This window comes from Leguminivora glycinivorella, chromosome Z, assembly GCF_023078275.1.
Source record: "Leguminivora glycinivorella isolate SPB_JAAS2020 chromosome Z, LegGlyc_1.1, whole genome shotgun sequence".
NCBI classification, from domain to species: domain Eukaryota; kingdom Metazoa; phylum Arthropoda; class Insecta; order Lepidoptera; family Tortricidae; genus Leguminivora; species Leguminivora glycinivorella.
This window is the reverse complement of record NC_062998.1, coordinates 26,037,390-26,057,672: the sequence shown is the minus strand read 5'-3', so window position 1 is coordinate 26,057,672 and position 20,283 is coordinate 26,037,390. Positions and strand designations below refer to the sequence as shown.

General features: G+C 41.3%; 2 protein-coding genes across 4 annotated transcripts; one reads left to right on the top strand and one right to left on the bottom strand.

Moving 5' to 3' along the window:
• Positions 1–500: 500 nt before the first annotated feature.
• Positions 501–5,992, top strand: LOC125240435. The gene is made up of 4 exons (XM_048148327.1): positions 501–1,461; positions 1,897–2,867; positions 3,032–5,417; positions 5,922–5,992. Exons 1-4 carry the CDS (start codon positions 501–503, stop codon positions 5,990–5,992), a joined length of 4,389 nt encoding a protein of 1,462 aa, XP_048004284.1.
• A 1,704-nt stretch (positions 5,993–7,696) lies between these two features.
• Positions 7,697–19,766, bottom strand: LOC125240706 (exonuclease 3'-5' domain-containing protein 2). 3 transcript variants are annotated; one of them, XM_048148724.1, is made up of 10 exons: positions 19,413–19,764; positions 17,831–17,987; positions 17,352–17,552; positions 14,865–15,109; positions 14,370–14,519; positions 13,588–13,790; positions 12,787–12,949; positions 10,210–10,368; positions 9,271–9,435; positions 7,697–7,880 (listed from the first exon to the last, which is right to left on the bottom strand). In XM_048148724.1, exons 1-10 carry the CDS (start codon positions 19,601–19,603, stop codon positions 7,805–7,807), a joined length of 1,710 nt encoding a protein of 569 aa, XP_048004681.1. In that variant the 5' UTR covers positions 19,604–19,764; the 3' UTR covers positions 7,697–7,804. The 3 variants fall into 3 exon arrangements, 2 of the variants coding, with proteins under 2 accessions (XP_048004681.1, XP_048004683.1); XM_048148726.1 differs by having other exon boundaries at positions 17,878–17,987; positions 19,413–19,428; XR_007178657.1 differs by lacking the exons at positions 7,697–7,880; positions 9,271–9,435 and adding an exon at positions 10,015–10,060 and having other exon boundaries at positions 10,139–10,368; positions 19,413–19,766.
• Between the last annotated feature and the right edge of the window lie 517 nt (positions 19,767–20,283).

Here is a 20,283-nt window from a genome sequence, read left to right as displayed (position 1 = left end):
ATACCTCTATTGATTTAATACATTATTGTTTAGTCAAGTGTGAGTGTTTTCTTTTTGGGCCTTTTTACATGGTCCTTCGAGCCGGATTTGAACCAGCGACCTATGGATTCGGTAATCTTCGGGCCACCGGACGCCGGTCAGGGTAGTGGATTGCTACCAGTGGTGTTAAGGCGAAGAAGAGCCTATGTCCCGGAGCAACGTGTGACGTAAGCAACGTGTGACGTCAGCGGTGAGATGCAACAGTATGACATAAGCGGATTATATGTGTGACGTAGTGAAGTGACAACCGTGAGTACTTTAAATTATTACGTAGTGCAACTGTCAAAAACTTAGTGAAATTTCAAGCAATTTGGACTTAGAAAAATTTCATCAAGTTTGGACTTAGAAAATTCGTAGCAAGTTTGGACTTAGAATAGTTTCGAAAAAAGTGGAACGACGGGGAATCCACGCCCAATTTTGCCTAGATTGTACTAAGTTCCAAACACTTAGAAAATTTCACTATGGAGGCTCTTATAAAAGTGCAACAGGACTTGTACTTGAGAATTGATAAGGCAAAAAGTAACTTTAAAAAATCACCCAAGGAACGACTTAACTCTGCAGATTACCTCAAAACAAGAATAGAAAATTTAGAATCTTTATGGAATCAGTTTATGACAACTCATACTCAAATCATTAAAGAGTCTAGTACACTTGAGTTCACCGAGTATATAACTGAAGACATATATTCTAATGCGGAAGAGTTATTCACGGATTATAAGTCGGATCTAAAGGCTGCCTTAAGCAAATTAAATATTTACGTTCCTGCTAAGAGCACTGAGCCTACCACTGTTGAGAATAAGTCGGATGTTGGGCAAGGCAAGTCAGTGATGGTCAAGTTACCAAAGATTTCAATTCCTACGTTTTCTGGCAATTATTCTGAGTGGACTAGCTTCAGAGATTTATTCACGTCGCTCATACATAAGAACAGAGATTTAGACGACGTTCAAAAATTGCACTACCTGAAAGGTTATTTGGTTGGTGAAGCTGAACAGCTTCTGCGTCACGTACAGATCACGCAAGATAATTACAGCGCATGTTGGGAGAAATTAGAAAAGCGCTACAATAATAAGAAGTATCTTTCCAACTGCATTCTCAAACGCTTCATGAGTCAGAAGAATATTATGACAGAGTCCGCGAATGCACTCAAAGAATTGCTGGATACTACGAATGAGTGTCTGAATGGATTAAGCAATTTAGGCATCGACACAACTACATGGGACATAATTGTGATTCATATAATTTGTCTGAAATTAGACAACGAGTCTAGGAAACAGTGGGAACTTAAGGTTAGCGAGTCTTCTGATGATTTGCCCACACTCAACCAACTTCGAGAATTTTTAGAAACCCGATTTAGGGCATTAGAATGTTTGGATGGGAAATCATCGAAGACCAGCTTTATCCCAAAGAAACCCAATGCACCATGTACTACTAACTTAAAAGTGCATCATGTAACCGAAGTTTCTTGTGGCTATTGTTCTGAGAATCACAAATTGTGTAATTGTAAAGGTTTTTCTAAAATCGATGTTGATGCTCGACGTGATTTCATCCAGTCCGGTAATTTCTGCTTTAATTGCTTAGGTTCAGGTCACAACGTATATTCCTGTCGCCAATCTACTAGATGCCGAATTTGCAAGCGCAAACATCATTCTTTATTGCACCCAAAAACGAACACTCAAGCAACCGATTCTCAAGTCAAACCCAATCAATCGGTTGAAGGCGATATTGTTGCCCATGCAACAACAGCTCCATCATCATTGTGTGATGAGCCCAATAATGTAACAACTTGTTTTTCGACCAGTCGCGGTCAAGTTTTCTTGCCAACGGCTTTGGTTCAAGCTCAGTCGAAAACTGGTTCAGGTATAACCCTCAGATGTTTAATCGACCAATGCTCGGAAGCCTCTTTTATAACGGAGTCTGCAGCACAACTGCTGGGACTTAACAAGGTTTACCATAAGAGCACAGTCACGGGACTAGGCGGTGAAGAGAGTTCACCTGTGAACTCTAAGTCGGTGGTAAAGGTAAAAATTTCATCACTCCTAGAACCTGACTTTGAAGTGAACGTGCATGCTCATGTTTTGGGCAAGGTAACATCGAATCGTCCGAGGAAATTTATAGACATTGATTCGTGGTCAGATCTGTCTAAATTAGATTTAGCAGATTACACATTCAACATTCCCGGGAAAATCGACTTGCTTTTAGGAGGAGAGGTGTACGGTCAAATACTGTTAAACGAAATGATCAAAGCTCCACAGGGAGCACTCATCGCTCAGCGAACGTCTTTAGGCTGGATTGTTTCAGGGCCAACTCACCTAGGTGAGTCGGAAATTCGTACAAGTGTTAGCGTTAACCACATTCATTTAGATGAAAACGAGCTGCTCAAGAAATTTTGGGAACTCGAGGCTGACCATAATACGACAGATCCCAAGCGTTATTACAATGAAGACGAGAAGAAATGTGAAGAATTTTTCAATGCTACCACTGAACGTGATAGCACCGGTAGATACATTGTGAAACTACCATTTCGTGATCAAGACCCCAGTTGCAAACGTGGAAACTTTGTGCCTATTGCAACTAGGCGTCTCAACCAATTGGAGAAGAGGTTTGCAAAAGATGCTGAGATGAAGAAACGCTACTCAGATGTCATCAATGAGTACCTTGAGTTAGAACACATGGAAGAAGTTCCTCCAGAACAGGAGAACAACCCAGATGCAGTTTATTTGCCACATCATGCTGTCATCCGAGATGACAGATCGACGTCAAAGCTGCGTGTGGTCTTTGATGCTTCTTGTCCTGGCTCCAATGGCGTTTCGTTAAATCAAGACCTGTTAGTAGGTCCAACTCTGCAACCTGTTCTGCGTCATACCATCCTTCGTTGGCGTTGCCATCCTATATGCCTAGTCGCAGACATTGTTAAAATGTACAGGCAAGTAAAAGTGCATGAAGACGATGTTGATTTTCAGCGCATTCTATGGCGTGAAAATTCGGGGAGAAGATTAAGCACTTGAGACTGCTCCGAGTCACCTTTGGTACGGCCTCAGCACCTCATCTTGCAGTGCGTGCGCTTCAGCAAGTAGCCCACGATGAAGGAGCACAATATCCAAATGCTGCTGATAGGGTCCTCAACCATTTTTATGTGGATGACTTGTTAACAGGCTGTGAATCCGTGGATGAAGGTAAAGTGGTTTACCAAGAGATGAATGAACTCTTGCAAAAAGGTGGATTCGAGTTACAGAAATGGAGCAGTAACAGTGAAGAATTAATGAGGCATATGAAAGAAAGCGATGTCAAAGAGGAAGGTAGCTTACAGCTGAAAATAGACGCTGTCATGAAAATCCTAGGACTTGTTTGGAATCGCCGAAATGACGAATTTAAATATTCGGTTCAGCTACCTCCACTCAAAGTTCCTGTAACTAAAAGAAGTGTCATATCTGACATATCAAGGTTGTTTGATCCGCTTGGTTGGTTGGCTCCAGTGATCATCGTAGCCAAGATATTCATCCAGAAATTGTGGCTTTCGGGAATCGAATGGGATGATGAAGTACCACCACAATTACTGAAGAATTGGCTAAGCTATAGGGAAAGTCTAAACCAACTTACCAAATTCAAGCTACCCAGATGGAACCATGCTAGTTCTCATGTGACTGCAGAACTGCAAGGATTCTGCGACGCTTCCAATGAAGCTTTTGCTGCTGTTGTGTACTTGAGGACAATAGACGAAGAGGGAAATGTAGACGTGTCACTCATCACATCCAAGACGAAAGTGGCACCAATTAAACAAATTTCAATTCCACGTTTGGAATTGTGTGGGGCTGTACTACTTACGAAATTACTGATGGAAGTAGCCGACGTTATGAGTATTAACAAGGCAAACATACACGCTTGGACTGACTCTACAGTAGTCATTTCTTGGCTGAACAGTCGTCCAAATCGATGGAAAACTTTCGTCGCAAACCGGGTATCTGAAATAATAACGTCAGTAGAGCCACACCAATGGTCCCATGTCTCGTCGAAGAATAATCCTGCAGACTGCGCGTCTAGAGGCACACAGCAGCTGAGTAAAGAAGAACTGTGGTTAGAAGGTCCATCATGGCTGAAAAATAAAGAGATTAGTTACAAGAAACCAAACATAAAAGATACAAACTTAGAAGAAAGGAACACTAAAGAATGTTTCGTGAATACTCACGATAGTAATAATGTCACAGCAGATGCTGAAGAGACTCTCATTTCAAAGTTTTCGAAGCTGTGGAAACTGCTACGCGTTCTGGCTTTCTGCAAAAGAATCTTTAAATATGCTAAAAAAGAAAAAGTGAGTTTGTGGTTAACAAGCAGCGAAATCCAAGAAACTTTGAAGACTTGTATAAAGATAGTTCAAGCGAATCACTTCAAAGAAGAGCTGAAGAACCTGAAAGAAAACAAAATGATTAATAAGAAGAGTCAACTTACCTCATTGAACCCAATTGTAGACGAAGATGGTGTCTTGAGAGTTGGTGGAAGATTACAGCAAGCTGGAATCACTGAACAAATGAAGCATCCAGTAATAATTCCACATAAGTCACACTTCACAACGTTAATATTGGACAATGCGCACGAAAAAACTCTGCATGGCAATCCACAACTGATGCTCAATTATTTGAGATCCAAATATTTTGTGATTGGAGCAACCAATTCGGTTAAGTTATTCGTTCGTAAATGTGTGACATGCGCTCGCTACGCCGCTGCAATGAGACATCCACTGATGGGACAGTTGCCGTCAGTTCGAGGAACTGTCAATCGCCCTTTCTTTCAAAGTGGTGTAGACTATGCTGGTCCAATAAACATGCGCACCTCAAAGGGAAGAGGCCACCGCTCTTACAAAGGCTACATTTGCCTTTTCATTTGTATGGCTACAAGGGCAATACATCTTGAAGCAGTCAGTGACTTGACAGCTCAAGGCTTTATTGCAGCCTTCAAACGCTTTACCGCACGTCGTGGTCACTGCGCCGATTTGTGGAGCGACAATGGAACAAACTTCGTGGGAGCTGCTCGTGAGTTGAAACAGTTGTACGCCGAAGAAAAATCAAGCGTAGCTGTAGAAATTGCCGATCAGCTCGCCTCAAACTCCACTAATTGGCATTGGATTCCTCCACACTCTCCAAACTTCGGAGGCCTCTGGGAGGCGGGAGTTAAATCCACAAAACATCACCTCAGACGAGTGATTGGAAACTCCACTTTGACGTTTGAAGAAATGTCCACAGTCCTGGCTCAAATCGAAGCATGCCTTAATTCTAGGCCTATGTCAAGAATTAATAGTAGCAACAGTGATGATCCTATACCTCTCACTCCTGGGCATTTTCTGGTTGGAGAACCTCTAATACTTGTGCCAGACTCTAACTATGAAAGTACCAATGTTAGCAACTTAAGAAGATGGCAACTAACACAGAAAATGGTTCAAGATTTCTGGCGCCGATGGTCGCGTGAATATCTGACTCAGTTTTACCACCGCTATAAATGGGCTCATCAAACACCCGAGCCAGTGGTAGGTAGTGTAGTATTAGTAAAGGAGGATAATTTGCCTCCGGCAAGATGGTTATATGGTGTAGTCACTGATAAGCACCCAGGTCCGGATGGAATCACTCGAGTAGTTAGTTTGCGTTGTAAAGGGAATATTATAAAACGATCTGTTGGCAAACTGTGTTTTCTGCCAATAGAAACTTAAGTTTTTCTGTTATGTTTATAATTTGTTTCTTAACAAATATAGATTGAGATTTTATTTGGGGACATATATGTCAAATATTTGTTCTGTAAAGCTAAGCAGTGTAACAAATTTGAGTTATTTTGTTGACAATGTTAATGTCACACGTTACAATTTTCTTCCACTGTGTAATTTATTGAATTTGTTATAGTCAGTTGCCTCATGGTGGGCGGAAATAAGGACACTTGTGTTATTATTGTCCTTGGTGGGCGGAATGTCTAACCTCTGTATGTATTTCGTAGTACATTTGGATTCTGTTACTTTTAGTTGTCAAATTTCCATCTAGATGTCGCTGTACCGAGTGTCAAAAAAGCTAGATCGCGGTGTTAAGATTTTTCCGAGAAACATGACGTCTAGAAGGAAACAAACCATAGTCAAGCTTTTCTACCAGTTATACCTCTATTGATTTAATACATTATTGTTTAGTCAAGTGTGAGTGTTTTCTTTTTGGGCCTTTTTACATGCATAGTTGCCTTACGCGCCTCTTGACGGTAACTTCACATAACACCCTGTTTATTAGAGGACAAAACCTCCACAGATTAACAAATTAAACCGACTTTTGAAGGAAAACTAAAAAGCCAGGGGACGAGACACGAAACGAGGAGGACAAAGTTTGGAGTTCATATTTGTTGTAAAATACAGAAATATAAGAAATTTCACTCATAAAATATTGTTCCCTAGTTATTTATGTTTGTAAAATTAAGGCTATTAAAATAATAAGTGAATTTTAACAAAGTCATAATTACTTGTTAACAAATAAATTCGGTTGGGGGACAGGCCAGGGGAGAGACATTTTTCCTACATTAGAGCTGATTGTGACTAATTTACATAAATTTCTGTAATAATTTTGAGTGTCCATGTAGAAAACATTTAGTTTTATAAAATAAATATGTTATTATGAAGTTTTATCTTGAAAATAGTATTTTATGCAACTGGTGGTTAAAAGAGGTCAAAAAAGGCGAGTGGCGTGGGTAACAATTTGAGGCGAAGCCGAAAATTGTTAATAAAGACGCCACGAGCATTTTTTGACTCAGTTAAACACCGTTGCATACAATACTTTTTCTACGACCAAGCACTTATTTTGAAAGAAAATTATAAATCAACAAATACCTACTTTCAGTCATCTTAGTTATCTAGTGGACCGCCTACCATTTTGAATATGCAGTTTGAGTGCAAACATGAAAATAAAACTGTCTATGGTATGGTTCTTTGAAGCCTGGCCACTAAGACGAATCGAGCCGAGTTGAATCGAGTTCTCATACATTTGAATGCGATTCGACGCGTCGCCAATGAACGCAGCAGAAAACGAAGGAGTCTCGACTCTGCGAATTGGTTTGTTAAGTTGGTAGCAATGTATTTACTGAACTGTAACAGCTATATCGTGCTACTTCTACTAAATGTTTTCAGGGTATAGACTAGATAGACTTGTCCTGACATCTTTTATGTAGGGTTTTTAAGTTCTATGCACGACCTTGTAACTCACGAATAACAGTACGGGAGTAGAAAAAATATATTTTATTGTCAGTGCCGTCGAAAGTACCTCTTAACTTAGAATCACCCATATCTTAATTAATGTAATTATAGTTCGTTAGTTGGGTATATTTTGAAAACCGTGTATGTCAAACCGACGTTGCGAAGTACAGTCGACCAAAAATGTGGTTTACCACCCTACGGGTGAGGTTCGTTTAAACGTCATGAGACAACAAGGTCGATTTCTGCTTGCAATAATATTATGTCAGTGACAATTGCTCTGTCTATATATGATGTTTACGTCATGCCATGTGTCAAGTCAACCTTAGCGATCGTTAGAGCTCACAGAAACTTTTGTAAAAACTGGTAGACCACTTTCTTGGCCGACTGTACCACATGATTTATGGAAGTTGTAAAAATTATTTTTTATTTTTATGTAAAATAAAACTTTTAAAATAAGTTCCGAAATTTTATTTTCATTTTGTATATACAAACATGCATGCGCATAAAATATGCTTAAAACTTTAGTGTGAAGTCTTCTTTTATTTGATGATTTTAATCTTACTACGTCAACGACGTGACTCCAATGGACTGCAAATCCTTTTGAGATAGACGTCCTTCGTCCAATTTTATCCGGAGCCTGAAAAGGAAATACAACATTTTACCTTATTATACATAGGTATAGAAATAAATATTATAGGACATTTCTACACAGATTGACTGAGCCCCACGGTAAACTCAAGAAGGCTTGTATTTGGGTGCACCGCGAGCCAGTAAACTATGAGCTATCGGCTATAAAAACGTACAAAAGATAATCACTCCCGCGTAAATAAGAGACAAGGCGATGTTTATAGTTACTCGCCCAGCGGTGAGCTATCAATGTCGCCGTGTCTCCTTTATTTGCACGGGACTGCTTATCTTTTGTTCGTTTTTATAGCCGATAGCTTACTAGCTTGCGGTGGGACCAGTGCCTTAGACATTCAAATTTACCAAAAATGAATTAATTAAATTTAGTTGTAATATACGTCCTCTCCGAAACAGCCAATGGCCTTCTACACACCCTCCTTCCTGTGGGGTAGATACGGTGCAATTGTGGTGTGGGCGATGGGCTAGTAACTTGTCTCTGCAATATCACTATGTCTTTTTCTTTCAACCACTTAATTGTTAAGATTAGCACTGAAACTTGAGCAGCTTCATGTGCTCTGCCTTTTGGGTATGGGGGCGTGAGTTTATGTATGTCAATGAGAACTAACCGCCCGCTTTTATGGCGACAATCCGCCTAGCGTGTTCTCCGGTATCTGAGCAAAGTTCACGAGTGGCCACCAGGCGGGTTCTTGTGTAAAATAGTATTGTGTTTGCAGAGGTGATGAAGGACCACTCGTCGCACGACGTGGTGCTGCTGTGCGCGCGCTGCCACCAGCTCTCCAACACGCTAGACCTGCGCATGCGCGAGACGCTGGCGCGCAAGTGCCACGCGCCGCTCAGCTCCGGCAAGAACTACTCCGCGGAGGACTTCAACACCAAGTATGCTTATTATGTCCTTGCGCATTTATATAAGAGCCTAAAAACCAATAAGCGTTCCTAACTCTTTTATATGTAATACTAGCTTTTGCCCGCGGCTTCGCTCGCGTTAGAAAGAGACAAAAAGTAGCTTATGTCACTCTCCATCCCTTCAACTATCTCCACTTAAAAAATCACGTCAATTCGTCGCTCCGTTTTGTCGTGAAAGACGGACAAACAAACAGACACACACACTTTCCCATTTATCTGTGCTCATCACACAAATAAATGCCCTTACCGGCATTGGAACCCAGGACCGCGGCTTAGCACGCAGGGCAACTACCGACTGAGCCAGACCGGTCGAAAAAAAATGTTTCAGAATGTTTGACATGAGATATTATGCGAAACTCCACTCAGAAGGCGAACTTCGCATAATATTTTTGAAAAAGAATTTATATTTGACGTAAAATAATGAAAAATTATATTATATTCTCGTACGAATTGAAAGGTAAAATGACATGTGATTTAACCTTTCTTCATTGTGTTTGATAGACCACAACTCGGGCATGTATTTTGGTTCCATAGTGGTGAGGAAGTGTTCTCGCCAGCTCTCCTCCAGGCGCAGTAGACCCTCGTGCTTCAGGTGATACTCCACCACTTTCAAACCGTGACACTCTTCTTCCGTTTTCATGACGCTGCGGAATAAACAGACAGAATTATAGTCAACAGGCTTTTAAAAACTACAGAGGATCGAGTCCCTACGGAGTTATATATGTCTTTGGTTGGTGCTAATATGAATTATTATATGAATTTTAACACTTATCTGATAAGGCACATGCGCCTAATTTTCAGAACTGAGGTTCTACAATTTTTATCATGTGTCGAAAGATGGCAGTTTATGCATTGTGATAGTAATGCCCCTATTTCGACTTCACTAGCAAAGTTTTCGTCTGCAACTGCTGTGTGATCTCCTGCAATGGCTCAGCAGCGCCCCGAGCGAGGAGAGCACACTTACACTTCCGGGGCTGTGGCAGCCGCCTCCTCCAGCAACTGCTGCGTGTTCTCCTGCAATGGCTCAGCAGCGCCCCAAGCGAGGAGAGCACACTTACACTTCCGGGGCTGTGGCAGCCGCCTCCTCCAGCAACTGCTGCGTGTTCTCCTGCAATGGCTCAGCAGCGCCCCAAGCGAGGAGAGCACACTTACACTTCCGGGGCTGTGGCAGCCGCCTCCTCCAGCAACTGCTGCGTGATCTCCTGCAATGGCTCAGCAGCGCCCCGAGCGAGGAGAGCACACTTACACTTCCGGGGCTGTGGCAGCCGCCTCCTCCAGCAACTGCTGCGTGTTCTCCTGCAATGGCTCAGCAGCGCCCCAAGCGAGGAGAGCACACTTACACTCCGCCTCCTCCAGCAACTGCTGCGTGTTCTCCTGCAATGGCTCAGCAGCGCCCCAAGCGAGGAGAGCACACTTACACTTCCGGGGCTGTGGCAGCCGCCTCCTCCAGCAACTGCTGCGTGATCTGCTCGCACTGCGGGTAGTGCTGCAGCAGCTGCGCCTCGAGCGCGCGCCGCCGCGCCTCGGGCAGCGAGCGCGACTGGTACAGAAGGGCCCGCGCCACCGCACGCATTTTCCTGAAATAAAACATTACGCATTTAAGCATATTTTTAACTTATTATGAACAAGCCCCCCTAATAAAAATTCGTGTAAAATGCATATACTCATCCTTGACTTCCTTATGACTTAGATAATGTATTGAAAAAGGATGGATATATGCTAGTTATTTCTCTTTTTGGTAGGTGGTCCCTGGTTTTGTGTTAGCTAGGGATGTTACTTTGTCGATTCAATTATCGATAAAATATGCACTTACTTACGTTCTCACCTTAAACATAATATAAACGTTAAATATATAAAAGTAACGAAAACATACAATATTAATATAAACATTTCATTTGCATTATTATGTGGCTTTTTGGCTATGAAAGTCATATATTCATACATTCTTGCCTTCTTGGCTAACCGTACCTACTGATTGCAAATAAATGGTTTGTTTATGTACTTACCTACATAAACGGTCACTTCTCTTCTCTTACCAAGTCCTAATATTACATTATCATACCTATATCTCTGATCATAGGTCTGTATGCCTCCCTTTTTCTGTAACGTGAATAAAAAGGACGGCATGTTGTCTATGACTATATTTCTATGATAGTGTAATATCGGCCTAAATAGTTTGTAAAAAATAGAAGATGGGAGATACGAGTATCAAACAAATAAATACATTCTTCTCTTCTCCTAACGCAAAGACCTAAGTAATTTAATTCGTGTAGCATCCCTGTATTAATTTCTAGTCCACCACTCAAGAATCTACTTATACTTACCTCAATAATATTTTCTCTATCAAATAGAAAATAAAACAAAACGGCAGTGTAGGTACCAAAATTTATTATTTCAATAGTTTCACCTATTTTTAGTTTCTTTTTAATAATGTTTGAGAGTTTCTGGAAAACTAAAAAATACTATAAGTTTAATTCACTAGAAATGTTACATTACCATTTACCCAGTCTGTGATACCTGATCATCATTAATCATTTTTATGTCCTTTTCAATGCAAGAATGTCAATAGAGTTAATGTCGGGACGTCGATAAAAATGACACATCACTAGTACAAAAACATAACCTAAAAACAGTTTGGAGAAACTTCAGAACAGAATTTAACATGGTAGTAGTTATTATATAAACTATGAAAAGATCGTATTTTATGCTTTGTTTAGATCCTACAAATAATAATATCAATAACTGACCGAAATTCACTAATGAAACACAGCAGGTTCTTGGGAGTTTTCTTTTCTCCATGTACGTGAATTACAGTCCTTAATTCAATCACACAAGCCATAATCACACAAGGAACTTGAACACATTACAAATAAGAATTTAGCAGGATCATCAACTATCCATCAGGAATAAACACAATTAAATTAAAAATCGGCCAGACGACCGCCGAGATATTTGATCTAATATAATACGATTATGTACAATTGTCAAAGGTAGACACCTGGGGAGACATCTGGGGGCCTGCTCCATTTCAGCTTCTTGGCCTTCTTTTTGGTGGAGTTTTGGGAGTAAAGGAACCGCGAGCATCGCACCTTGAACTTCGTGTTTCCGGTCTTCTTCTTCGGAAATCTAAGAAATATATAAAGTTGAATTTGTAAAATAGCTAAATAACAAGAGAATCATAACAAAGAACAATAATCATTGATGGCGTTTTTAAGGTATGAATATTGATAGGTTATTATTGCAAGGTCGATAAAACACATCACATCACTATGCTAAAAAACATAACCTTTCCGAGTTTGAGAAAACTTCTAAAAAATATGCAAAAATCTATACAGAATTGAATAAGATTTGAATTGTATAAACTACTAATATGTACATTTATATTTCTGCCAGGTCGTATCAATAAATATTATCAAAAACTCAAGAAACTTACCGATGAAATGATATAACCTCTTGCGTGTTTTCTTTTCTTCCTGAATGTGATTTGCAACACTTGATCACACAAGCCATAGTCAGAAATGAAACTTAGAACTATCACAAATATACACTGAGCTATTTTTGCCACGATCTATCAGAAATCCTCACAAAATAAATAAATATCGTCAAGACGACCATTGAAGTCGCGCTAAAAACTCGAACCAATATAATACGACTATGTACAGTTGTCAAAGATGGAGACCGAGTGTGAAATGACAAACGTATATTTAATTTTGCCGTATAATAAATGGACCCCAGGTCCGTTTTGACATCAGCATTTAGGGACAACCTTCGAGAAAACGAAAGAAGTTGTGGAATATTGTCTCATTCGCTCATACAAAAATGGTAATAGTGTGGTGTGAGTAAGATACATGTCACCGAGCTCTTATTTTAGCATGGCTTCCATGCTTTAGTTATACTTCCGTGATTATGAATTAGGTGGTTACATATAAAAGAGTTAGGAACGCTCATTGGTTTTTAGGCTCTTATATAAATGCGCAAGGACATAATAAGCATACTTGGTGTTGAAGTCCTCCGCGGAGTAGTTCTTGCCGGAGCTGAGCGGCGCGTGACACTTGCGCGCCAGCGTCTCGCGCATGCGCAGGTCTAGCGTGTTGGAGAGCTGGTGGCAGCGCGCGCACAGCAGCACCACGTCGTGCGACGAGTGGTCCTTCATCACCTCTGCAAACACAATACTATTTTACACAAGAACCCGCCTGGTGGCCACTCGTGAACTTTGCTCAGATACCGGAGAACACGCTAGGCGGGTTGTCGCCATAAAAGCGGGCGGTTAGTTCTCATTGACATACATAAACTCACGCCCCCATACCCAAAAGGCAGAGCACATGAAGCTGCTCAAGTTTCAGTGCTAATCTTAACAATTAAGTGGTTGAAAGAAAAAGACATAGTGATATTGCAGAGACAAGTTACTAGCCCATCGCCCACACCACAATTGCACCGTACCCCACAGGAGGGTGTATAGAAGGCCCATTGGCTATTTCGGAAAGGACGTATATTACAACTTAACAAATTAAATTAATGCATTTTTGGTAAATTTGAATGTCTAAGGCACTGGTCCCACCGCAAGGTAGTAAGCTATGAGCTATCGGCTATAAAAACGAACAAAAGATAAGCAGTCCCGTGCAAATAAAGAAGACACGGCGACATTGATAGCTCACCGCTGGGCGAGTAACTATAAACATCGCCGTGTCTCTTATTTACGTGGGAGTGATTATCTTTTGTTCGTCCCTAGAATATCGAATTGACCCCAGGAGAACGCAAGTTTAGCAAAGACTAATGCAAGGTTGACACGAACTTACCGGGAAAGAACTTCCTGTACTCTCTGGGCACGACATTCTTCCTGATGTAAGAGTGGGTGCTGCCGCACACGACGCACTTGTTCTCCTTGGCGAGCTGGTAGTAGCGGCCCACCTGGCCCACGGAGCGGCCGGCCGGCTCGAACCGCAGCCGCACCGTCAGCGGCGCCTCGCTCTCCACTGTGGCCAACCCTTTGTCCACGTACCTGCCGACAAACGATACGGACTTCCATTACGGCCTATATACTCGACGCAAGAACTCGCATGCGAGTCGGGGGCTCATGTAGCCCTTGGAACCGACACACTATTGGGTATCGATTAGTCGCCGGCAGCGAGGGGGTATTTAGAAGATCAAGTCGAGCGCAAGAATCAGGAAAAAATGTATTCGCAAATATGATCAAGGGAGAGATGGATAGAAATATTTCGTTTCGATGATTTCTCGCAGAGCAAAGGGTTCTAATGCTTCATATGCAGTAAGGATCATTTAAGGAAATTTCAGACCCTTACGGCGTGAAAATCCACATTATATTATAATGATAATGAGATAGAGACTTGTTAAGTGAAGCGTTATTGAGTCAAGAAGTAATAATGGAGTCTCATTAACGACCGGACTGGCCTAGTGATCCTCTCTGCCAATAAGTCGAGTTGTGTGATGATTTGATAAACACAAATAGTTTGTCCTAAGTCGTGACGAAAGCTTTGCTTAGTTTGGATTTGAGCTGAGGTGATCTATGTGAGATGTCCCCCAATATTTATTGATTATTTTATAGTATTTTATGAATTACCAGAGGGCTTTCTTTTTGTCGCAAGTGCAGAGCAGCTCGCCGTCGGGCGCCTGCAGGTAGCAGTTGTTGTACAGCGGCTTGGTGCGCGTCGCGTGCGGGTACCTCTTGCTTATTACTACGTCCTCTTTCTTCATCGTCTTATCCTTCCTCCTGGAAAATATTTCATGAGCAATATCTGCTACTTCAACCTTGGCTCGAAAAAAACTCGAAATTCGTTAGAATCCCCCCATATAGCGTCTCGCGAGCGTAGCGTCGGGCCAACTGAATGGAAAAAGACGCCGCGTCGACGTCGCGCCGACGCGGCCTCAGGCTTTGCCATACGGTTGGCCCGTTGCTACGCTCGCGAGACGCTAGATGAGGGGGAGGGGGGGGGGGGGGGGCTAAAAGAATAAGATATTATAGAAATTACAAAAATGCTAAAACTAAATGATTGCCCTTTTATTAAATGTCTAGATTTGAAGCTAATAGAAATTTACACAACGCATAATACTTTACCCGTTAGATTTCTGATTATGATTATGCTTCAATTTAAAAGCAATGTCTGCAATGTCCCTACACAAATCATTAGCAGCTTGTGAATCCGTGTCTGGGTTTCCAGCAAGCCAGAGAGAGCCGCGCGCTCTGCCCGTGTATTCGCGGATTAGCTTAGCGAATATTTTGATGGCAACATGCGCGTCCGCCGCTGCATACACTACTTGTCTCTCCGTCAACTTCTCGGCCTCCCAGTCACTACAACGCACCTGAAATATGCATCAAATGGAGTTGTATCATATTACAATAGTAATATGCAGTTCTCATTGAATATTTAAACTTCAGAATATAGAAAGTTTAATAGAGGTGGTGATGAGATGAAAATCATCACCCCCTTTTATGGATGTCGTAATTTTAAGTAATAACCTGTCACTCTCATTTCAACTTCGTTTACTTTCTACCCCTTTATTGTTAAAAGTGGCACGAGCCTTACGCAGTTTTATGTGCTTTGCCTACGCCTTTTGGAATATGAGAGTGAGCATATTAGTATGTATGTACTCGTAACATAAAGGATTCTTGTAGTTGCAGCAAATGTTTTTGCTATAAATAAGTAGAAAATTAGACACCAGTTTTCTAATAAAAAGTCAGATTTCATACATCCTTCAAAACAGAACAGTCATCATCGGCCTCCAAGTCTCTAACAGACTATTCAAGCAGTGTCAGGTAGGGCAACAACGTTTTTCGTGGCTGTGTAAGCCAATACGGGAGCGGCAAACACGACCACACAGAACACTGTGAATCTGAAAAATAGGTTGTGTTGAAATGAACCTTTAATAATAATAATAATAAGCCCCCAGGGCAGCTTGTGGCGAGCTGAATGGGAAGTGGCGTCCCTTGGGTCCCATGCCCCCGAGAGTCGGTCAGGCCCCTCCCTCCGGCTTGCCTTCACTGGCCGGCCGGAGTGAACACTGAGCAGGGACCGCAGGACTCTCACCTCTGGCTTGCCTTAACCGGCCGTCCAGAGTGGGGTGCCAGAGCTATATGCTCGCAGGGTGGAAGTGAAATATGCATAAGACGCGAGTTGACACAGTGGCTGTTTCGTACAGACTGGGTAGAAAGCGGCGCACACCTCTCCACACCCTGAGCCGCTCACGCTATGTTGTCCCCTTGTCGCTCCGTGCGAGCGGCCGTTTTTCGGGGACCCATATAGTGAGTTGGCGAGTCACCGCCTGCCTATTTTTTCGTGTTTTTAAAACATATGATCAAGGCAGGTGCCATAGACCTTTCCATAGACCGGTCACTAGCACACTAACATTTCAACCCAATAGCCCAGTATAATTTGTTTCTTTTCATTGCAATAGTTTTACACTAACCGGGGCTTGTCCTTGGGTGCATTCTATAGTGCAGACAGGGACAATCGCCGGCTAGTGTCACATTACTTTAAATTAAACTGTCTTAAAGGGCCTCTGCGCTGTTGGCTTCGGCCCCACGCACGCCTCCCAAAAGTCCGGGACCCCATGGTCCCGAGAACTGGAAAAGACATACAAATAATAATAATAACCCCGCGGGGGCAGCTTGTGGCGAGCTGACGGTGAGTGGCGACACCGCGGACCCCTATTCCAGAGGGCACTTCCATCTAGCCCTCGCCTCTGCGCTTGCCTTAACCGGCCGGCCAGAGTGGATTCGCAAGAGCGGGACCTATGCTCCAGGTTGGAAGTGTAAAATGTCATAACGCCGGCGGCCTGCTGAACGGATCACCGGGATCTGGCTACCGCAGTCTCACCTCTCGACAACCTTTCAGCCACTCTTCAAGTGTTGCTCTGTTGTCGCACCGTGCGTGCGGCCGTTTTGCAGGGCCCACTCAATGAGTTGGCGAGTCACCGCCTGTCTTTTACAATCCTGAGACTAGTTGTCATGGCAGGTGTCCGATAGTCTCCCCCCATAGACCATTATCCAGTCCATCCAACTTGCACAACAATAGCCTATGACCTTAGTTCCCATCGCAGCACAAAAGTGCTGCACTGAAATAGTCTTTACACCTGGCGGGGACCATCTCCGGATGTATCATATTGTGCGCTCGGGGATGGTATCCGCCATGTGTATCCCTTGCCTTTAGATTAAAGTGTCTAAAAGGGCCTCTGTGATGTTGGCTTCGGCCCCACACATGCCTCCCAAAAGTCCGGGACCCCATGGTCCCGAGATATGGTAAGACATACAAATAATAATAATAATAAATATTGGGGACACCTTACACAGATCAACTTAGCCCCAAACTAAGCAAAGCTTGTACTATGGGTGCTAAGCGACGATATACATACTTAAATAGATAAATACATACTTATATACATAGAAAACATCCATGACTCAGGAACAAATATCTGTGTTCATCACACAAATAAATGCCCTTACCGGGATTCGAACCCAGGACCGCGGCTTAGCAGGCAGGGTCACTACTGACTGAGCCAGACCGGTCGTCTTTAGTTCAATGATATATCCAGTATCTTTAATTACCTTCCAATGTTTATCCAGAGTCACCTGCAACAGCGCCTCAGAGAGGGTCGCCAGGCCGCCGGCGCTGTAGCCGCATTCGCGCGCCAAGTGGCGCACATCCAGAGAGCTCTTTAGCTTAACCCCCCAGTCAAGGAACAGATATTTTGCATCATCAGTAGGAGCTACCCCTACTTTGTAAATGTTGTTATCTTCAAGTAATGCCTAAAAATAATGTGAGGTGTTAACTACTTCACCAGTATAAGTAATATTATTTATTAGACATTACTCATAGAAGTTGAAATATTTATTTTAACATGAGCGATTTCTATTAATATGAAGTCTTGGGTAAAGTTGTCATAGAAGATAATGTTGCCACATTTGATGATACAATGAAGGATTTCAAAATAAATTGACACAGCAAATTAACCATGTGACACTTACATGAATTTTATTATAATAAAAAATATATTTGGCTAAGTCTTAAACAAGAGGTTTCCTACTTTTAATGAGCTAGGGACAGTTTTCATTTGATTTAACCGGAACAGACCACAAAAGCCATCAAGGGTAGAGAGCTGCAACAATGCCACAGGCTGCTTCTTGCCACCCACAGTCACCCACTCACAGTCAAATCCTATAGCATTCTGATGTGCACACTTCCTGAAACACATAATAAATTTGCATATTTTTTTTTTAATGAAATAAGTATGCAAATGTGTCTGAAAAAATATGATAGATTATTTTCGCTACTGAAAATAGCTAATAATTAGCATTCATTGCTAATAATTAATAATTCATTGTTAATAAATAGCTAATAATTTCGCTAATGAATAGGTATTGAAAATAGCTAATAATTAGCATTCATTGGTGATTTTATTTACTTTTGTTAATTTGGCAACCAGCCTAAATAGTATGGACATAGTAACTATTAATGTAAAAGAATAAAGTCAGCAAAGGAACATAATTATGAGGCCCTATAATATAAATATCAGAATCAGGTCAGGACCATCCAAGAAAAGTTAAGATGGTAGGGCAAATTATAGTCATAATTTTAAAATAGTACACCAATACCTACTTATTTAATATAGACTAAAAAGCCCTGGTGGGAGAAGGGTCTCAACCCTGACCCTCATGGTCCCCGCGGAATCTACTAATGATATTAAAGATGAGGACATGTAAGGGGCATCTCTAGTAGATGTACAAGAAATTTGGTAAATAAAATTTAAAAACCGGCCAAGAGCGTGTCGGGCCACGCTCAGTGTAGGGTTCCATAGTTTTCCGTATTTTTCTCAAAAACTACTGAACCTATGAAGTTCAAAACAATTTTCCTAGAAAGTCTTTATAAAGTTCTACTTTTGTGATTTTTTTCATATTTTTTAACCATATGGTTCAAAAGTTAGAGGGGGGGGGAACGCACTTTTTTTCCTTTAGGAGCGATTATTTCCGAAAATATTAATATTATCAAAAAACGATCTTAGTAAACCCTTATTCATTTTTAAATACCTATCCAACAATGTATCACACGTTGAGGTTGGAATGAAAAAAATATCAGCCCCCACTTTACATGTAGGGGGGGTACCCTAATAAAACATCTTTTTCCATTTTTTATTCTTGCACTTTGTCGGCGTGATTGATATACATATTGGTACCAAATTTCAGCTTTCTAGTGCTAACGGTTACTGAGATTATCCGCGGACGGACGGACGGACGGACAGACAGACATGGCGAAACTATAAGGGTTCCTAGTCACTACGGAACCCTAAAAATGTGGTAGTATTCCTCCCTTTTATAGGCCCTATGCTGTATGGTTGCCTTAGGACTTAAAAGTTCTACACTACAATGTGGATTGCAATAACCGAATCTTCAACAATATAAAAGAAAAAGGCTACAGCCAATTATGATAAATGTGTCACATTATGAAAATTACAGGTTATGTCGTAAGACTAAGTGATAATAAAAATAGGATTTTAAAATTGTGCAGGCAGTCGCACAGCAGCGGGACACAATAAGACTGTGGTAATTATAAATATCGGGCCGGCAGATGAAACATTTAAATTAAACAGATAAATAAATTCAATAACTAACCTTCGTAAAATTAATACTGCGTTATTGCATGCCTCTTCATCAGTAACTATTGAAATATTCATGTATTGAAAAGCCTCAGAAGCCTTTCTTATCCTCCGTTTAAACTTTAAAATAATAAATACAACAGCCGCAGATATTATTGTCACTACTAATGTAAATACACTAAGTTTATGTTTTAAGATAGTTTCCATTTTATAAATAATTATAAATACATAATTATATTCAAGTAAATTCTTCAATAAAAGAGACAATGTTACTTTGTCACTGTCAGAATCTCCAGGAAATAGAAATTTAACGTCCAATACTGATTTGTATTTACATATTACTCATATTGTAGACAAGCATTGAAATCGACAGTCGGTCGGTGCTGCGCTGTCAATGTCACCGCCGCTGTACCTCCTCATTCGTACCATTAGGCCGGCCATACACAGTCTTAAAATTCATAATCTGAAAAATCAAATCCGAAAAAAAAAAATTGGTTGTCTGTAAAGTCGGTTTACGGACGGTAGTTTAACGTGATAACGTCAAACATTACAGTAGTATAGATAGACAGGGGCGGTCAAAGTATAGCAAAAGGGGCCCGATTCTGGGACTTTTTCACGTTTTTTTGTTCTTATTTGAAATAATGCATTAAAATAAGCATCTTTTATAAATTAAAGTTTCTTTAAAAACCTACTAATTTAGGAGTTAGAGTGGTGCAAAGTTGCAAAATTTTCCCGTAGCATTAACTAAGGCGCCAGAGACAGAAAGCGATATCGACGGAGCCCCGCTTACGTCGCGAGTTTTTTAAAGTGAATGGCTTATAATGCTTAGTTAAATAAACATCATGAATAAAATAGGACAATGTTACACAGATCTACTATTGCTTAAG

Bases quoted from the DNA above. Each gene is read 5' to 3' on its own strand.
- LOC125240435 (XM_048148327.1), top strand. From the start codon at position 501: ATGGAGGCTCTTATAAAAGTGCAACAGGACTTGTACTTGAGAATTGAT. The intron at 1,462-1,896 runs GTACTACTAACT...AAACTGGTTCAG, and splicing joins AAAGAAACCCAATGCACCAT to GTATAACCCTCAGATGTTTA. The intron at 5,418-5,921 runs GTACCAATGTTA...AATTTGTTATAG, and splicing joins GCCAGACTCTAACTATGAAA to TCAGTTGCCTCATGGTGGGC.
- LOC125240706 (XM_048148724.1), bottom strand. From the start codon at position 19,603: ATGGAAACTATCTTAAAACATAAACTTAGTGTATTTACATTAGTAGTG. The intron at 17,553-17,830 runs GTAGGAAACCTC...CATTATTTTTAG, and splicing joins CTGTCCCTAGCTCATTAAAA to GCATTACTTGAAGATAACAA. The intron at 10,369-12,786 runs GTATGCTTATTA...GTTTTATTTCAG, and splicing joins GCGGAGGACTTCAACACCAA to GAAAATGCGTGCGGTGGCGC.